The sequence below is a fragment of the Colobus angolensis genome, unplaced genomic scaffold (genome assembly GCF_000951035.1).
Source record: "Colobus angolensis palliatus isolate OR3802 unplaced genomic scaffold, Cang.pa_1.0 Scaffold334, whole genome shotgun sequence".
In the NCBI taxonomy this organism is placed as follows: domain Eukaryota; kingdom Metazoa; phylum Chordata; class Mammalia; order Primates; family Cercopithecidae; genus Colobus; species Colobus angolensis.
Window position 1 is genome coordinate 540,724 of NW_012116644.1, and position 5,344 is coordinate 546,067.

Sequence of the window (5,344 nt, forward strand, 5' to 3'; positions counted from 1 at the left end):
TAAACCTGCCTTCTATATTTTGAGAATAGGCTGTTGTGTTACTGAAGGCTAAGAATGTGGAAAAGAAGCTTATATGAAGATGAACTTCAGAATTCAAGTTTTTCAAACAGTAGTAACTTCTTTTCAAGTCATATAAAATACATCAATAGACCATCCTCACACATGTTATGGGTTGTTTTGTACAATTGAAAATAGGCTGCAGCATTCTGAGTTCTGCATTACTATCTTTGATAATAGGATGAAAGGAACAGAACTGAAAGTTCGAAAGCATCAATTTCAGCAATTAGAAAGTGGCATTACTGGAATTTACCTGATGTTCTTTTTGTAGACAAATGCTTTTTTCAATTTGACTTGTTTCAAAAAGTAGATTCTCACTTGCAGCCATTACCTATGAATGTATACTAAGTTTAAAAGCCCTAGGAATACTACTGATGGAATCCTGAAGGCAGAATTGGCTATGATGTCACAGACCCTTGAAGGAAACTTCTAAAAGTGATATTTACTTATAACAGAGACTAAACAAGAAAGATGCTTACTGAATAAGGTGGGATCCAACAAGAGTGTAGTATGGAATGTAATAACTTATGAATTACTTTTTTTCTGAAGGAGCTCAACAGAATGACACCTAAGAAAGGCAAAGTCTTCAACACTTGGTACATTTGTGATTTTTGGCCATCACTTGAAAATTAATAAATTTGAAATCACTAGTCTTAGAAATGGAAGAAAGTGATGACTCTGATAAGCCTATCTCAGCATGTAGGCAAGAAATTCGAAAGAGAAGACGACCCAGCCAACCAATGGTAGACAAATCCCAGCAAACTGCTGTAATAGAGAAAAAGAAACACATGGCCATACCAAAATCATCGAGCCCCAAATCTACCCATCATATTGGTAATACTTCTGGAAGCAAAGGCAACTACTCTGCCAAAGCCTATGAGTCTATTACAGTATCTTCTGAACTTCAGCAAACTTGGACAAAGAGAAAGCATGGACAGGTAATGACTAGTAAGTCTCTCCAGACAGGCACCATTGTAGAAGAGAAAAAAGAAGTCAAGTTAGTTGAGGAAACCGTGGTACCTGAAGAAAAGTCACCTGACGTTAGAGAAGCAGCTATTGAATTGCCAGAGAGTGTTCAGGAAGTAGAAATTCCACCAAACATACCTTTAGATCAACTAAAAATGGACAGATCTCAGCAGACCAGCCGTACAGAATACTGGACCATGACGCACATCCCCCATGTAGAAAAAGTGGACAAGGAACAACAGACATACTTTAGTGAATCAGAAATAGTGGTTATTTCCAGGCCAGATAGTTCTTTTACAAAGTCAAAGGAAGGTGCCCGGAAACATAAATCCTCCAGAAAGATTTCTGCTAGTGAACACCCTGAATTTCAACCAGCAACAAGCAGCAATGAAGAAATTAAGCAGAAAAGTATCAGCAGAACTTCATTTACTCAGGAGACTAAAAATGGTCCTCCGGTACTTTTAGAAGATGAGCTTAGGGAAGAAGTAACTATACCTGTTGTACAAGAAGGTTTTGCTGTTAAAAAAGTGGCTTCTGCTGAAATAGAGCCTCCACCAACAGAAAAATTCCCAGCTGAAATACAGCCTCCGTTAGTTGAAGAGGCCACTGCTAAGGCAGAGCCCAGACCCGCTGAAGAGACCCATGTCCAAGTACAGCCATCAACTGAAGAGACTCCTGCTGCTGAGGCAGCCACTGCAGTTGCAGAGAATTCTGTTCAAGTTCGGCCTCCATCCGCTGAAGAGGCCCCATTAGTGGAGTTTCCTGCTGAAATTCTGCCTCCATCAGCTGAAGAGTCCCCTTCAGAAGAGCCTCCTGCTGAAATTCTGCCTCCATCAGCTGAAAAGTCTCCTTCAGTAGAGCTTCCTGGTGAAATTCAGTGTCCCTCAGCTGAGAAGGCTCCCATTGAAGTGCAGCCTTTACCAACTAAGGGCATCCTTGAAGAGGCCCCAGCTAAAGTAGAGCCTGCCACTGTTGAAGAGACCCTTGCTGAAGTTCAGCCTCTGTTACCTGAAGAGGCTCCTAGAGAAGAGGCTGGAGAACTTCAGCTTTCAACAGCTATGGAGACCTCTGCAGAAGAGGCTCCTGCTGAAGTTCAGTCTCCATTAACTGAAGAGACCACTGCAGAAGAGGCCTCTGCTGAAATTCAGCTTCTAGCAGCTACAGAGGCTCCTGCATATGAAACTCCTGCTGAAACTCGATCTCCACTATCTGAGGAGGCTTCTGCAGAAGAGGTGCCTACTGAAGTTCAATTTCCATCAGCTAAGGGAGTTTCTATAGAAGAGGCCCCTCTTGAGCTTCAGCCTCCATCAGGTGAAGAGACCACTGCAGAAGAGGCCTCTGCTGAAATTCAGCTTCTAGCAGCTACAGAGGCTTCTGCAGAAGAGGCTCCTGCTGAAGTTCGGCCTCCACCAGCTGAGGAGGCCTCTGCTGAAGTTCAGCCACCACTAGCTGAGGAGTCCCCTGCTGAAGTTCAGCCTCCACCAGCCGAGGAGGTCACTGCTGAAGTTCGGCCTCCACCAGCTGAGGAGTCCCCTGTGGAAGTTCAGCCTCCACCAGTTGACAAGACCCCTGTGGAAGTTCAGCCTCCACCAGCTGAGGAGGTCCCTGCTGAAGTTCAGCCTCCACCAGCTGAGGAGGCCCCTGCTGAAGTTCAGCCTCTACCAGCTGAGGAGGTCACTGCTGAAGTTCAGCCTCCACCAGCTGATGAGGCCCCTGCTGAAGTTCAGCCTCCACCAGCTGAGGAGGCCCCTGCTGAAGTTCAGCCTCCACCAGCTGATGAGGCCCTTGCTGAAGTTCAGCCTCCACCAGTTGAGGAGGCCACTGCTGATGTCCAGTCTCTACCAGCTGAAGAGACTTCTATAGAAGAGACCTTTGTTGCAGTACACTCTCCCCCAGCTTATGAGGTCCCTGCAGAAGAGGCCCCTGTTGACAAACATTCCCCACCAGCTGATTTGCTTCTGACTGATGAGTTTGCTATACAAGAGGCCTCTGCTGAAGTTTCACCTCCACCATCTGAACAAACCCTTGAAGATGAGGCTCTGGTAGAGAATGTGTCTACTGAATTTCAGTCACCGCAGGTGGCAGGAATTCCAGCAATAAAATTAGGATCGGTTGTTTTGGAAGGTGAAGCGAAATTTGAAGACGCTTCAAAAAAAATTCTGTCTAATACCAATGATGGATCTAAAGATTTGTCTAATACTAATGATGGACAGATTCCCACTCTTGAAATAGAAGGTGTCTTTCATATAGAATTAAAAAAAAGTCCTCCTGAACTGTAGTCAGTTAGTACCTAAGCTAGCAATCAGAAGCTACATGGTTTTGGAAGAACATACTTTAGAAAAGGGTGGGCAGCTGGAAGTAGCTTTGTCAATAAGGCAAATTAAAGTGAACCCCAAGACTTGGAGTACAGGTTGGAAAATGAACAATAAAAACTGTCGCAGTAAAAAATTACTTATGTTACTTTCATTCAAATTTATGGCACATAAAATACCTATTTTGAAGGTAAGTTTATAATTGAAAAAAATTACTTAAAATATCCTTCCTACAGTAAACTTATTGACACGGGTAAAGTTTACTCTGCAGCCATCTTTTCTTGTCTTTGCCTTCCTGTTATGAGTCAATATAGTTTCTAGTGGAAAAACCAGTGTCTTTTCTGCAGATCTGTCATCTACTTTAAATTCCTTGAGTCTTAGTCACACATCTAAAGTTATGTGATGTTCTCTTTCTCCTTATTATAATTAATCATATGTCTTATTCTCTTTTCATTCAATTCCTTCTGAGACAAGCATTACTGTCCTGGTTTTAGCCCAAGTGTTCTTCGTTATCTTCTTACACATTTTACATTTTAATGTCTGGATAGAAAGACTCAATTCCTTTGTAAAAATCTTCAGTTCAATAAAATGAAGATGGTCATAGATAAAGTACTGGAAAAGGTGTGCAAATATAAAGAAAACTATACTTAGATGCCCTTGAGAGCATATTCCTGTGTTTAGTTTTTATTTTGATTTCAACTGAGAATGTGATGAGTCCTTTGGCAGTTTGGCTTATGCTTTTTGCTCTATGAACTGGTAATGAAGAACAACTTAGAATAACATCAAATTACTGTAGTAAAAGTTGTTGAAGTTTTTAAAGAGCATCAAGCCTTAACAATACGTATTCTAAGATGTCTGTTATTAAAGGACATCTAGTTTTCCGTGGTTGTAACAATGTTGGGAAAATATTTTCTCTAGCTACAAATTAATCACAATGTGCTGAAATGTTGAGATAATTTTATCAAAAAATTTTTAAATTTTGTCAGTGTATTTCTCTATTTAGTGAGAACTCTAGGTTAATGATTTCAAACCTCATTAAGCTTTGATGTCCTATCATTGTTGGATTTTTGTCACATTCCTCATTACCTCAGTAATCAAGAGTGTATGACATTTTAAGTAAGTTTTTGAGAATTTTATAAAAATTATTGCAAGAACACTCTTTCTTGTATGTGCCAAATTTGAGGTTGAAAATGTTATTCTAGACTATGTAGAATGAGGGTTTTTTTTTTTTTTTTTGCAATGTACGAGTCCTCCATTTTATGTTTTCTGAGATACTTAAATCCAGTTAAACTTGGTTTTCTGAATTAGGTCTTTTTGTTTCTATTTTGCATTTTCTATTGTGGCTTTTTTTCTTTTTAAGTTCAGAAGCCACATGAGAGTACAGAATTATACTAGAATGAGAATATGCTTAATAAAGATGGGATCTATCAACTGGCACATGGAAAAACTTTCAACACTTAAAAATTGGATGTTTCTGGAGCTGAAGTGGAGCTTATATTTATCTGAATATATATATATAAATATATAGTACACTGTATAAATAGTAAACAAATATATTCATGAGATTCTGGAGGTCAAATTAAAAAGTGCTGCAAATATAAGTTCCAACAGGTGTAGCTGTGAAAATTTAGGGCAAGAAGCATTGATTTGATGCTTCTAGGAGACAGGTATAAGTAAGAAAATCTGAATACATTGAACATTGGCAAAAATTCAGTGTGAATAGAAATGCATACAGGTGATAATCTCTACCAAATGTAAGAATGATGTCAGGCTGCTAACCATTAATTTTTTTTTCTCAAATGTGAGATATTTTAAAGATAGCTTTCCTGAGATATAACCTACATGAAATAAATAACATTTACTTAAATTGTACAATTTGATGACTTTTGACATCATGTATACACCTATGAAACCATCACCACAAGGAAAACAATGAAGATGGCTGTAAGTCAAAAGTTACCATTATGATCATTTGTAACTTCTCTTTCCCTGCTTCCACCCTCCTACCC

The 5,344-nt window shown here is 39.6% G+C and overlaps 1 protein-coding gene across 1 annotated transcript; it reads left to right on the forward strand.

Moving 5' to 3' along the window:
- Window positions 1–270: 270 nt before the first annotated feature.
- Window positions 271–3,458, forward strand: FSCB (fibrous sheath CABYR binding protein). Its single transcript, XM_011952128.1, has 2 exons — window positions 271–2,255; window positions 2,307–3,458. Exons 1-2 carry the CDS (start codon window positions 717–719, stop codon window positions 3,300–3,302), a joined length of 2,535 nt encoding a protein of 844 aa, XP_011807518.1. The 5' UTR covers window positions 271–716; the 3' UTR covers window positions 3,303–3,458.
- The last annotated feature ends 1,886 nt before the right edge of the window (window positions 3,459–5,344 follow it).

What these genes read in the sequence shown, in the direction of transcription:
- FSCB (XM_011952128.1), top strand. Translation starts at nt 717, where the DNA reads ATGGAAGAAAGTGATGACTCTGATAAGCCTATCTCAGCATGTAGGCAA. An exon ending in AGGAGGCTTCTGCAGAAGAG is followed by an intron (nt 2,256 to 2,306) that starts GTGCCTACTGAA and finishes TCTATAGAAGAG; the next exon opens with GCCCCTCTTGAGCTTCAGCC.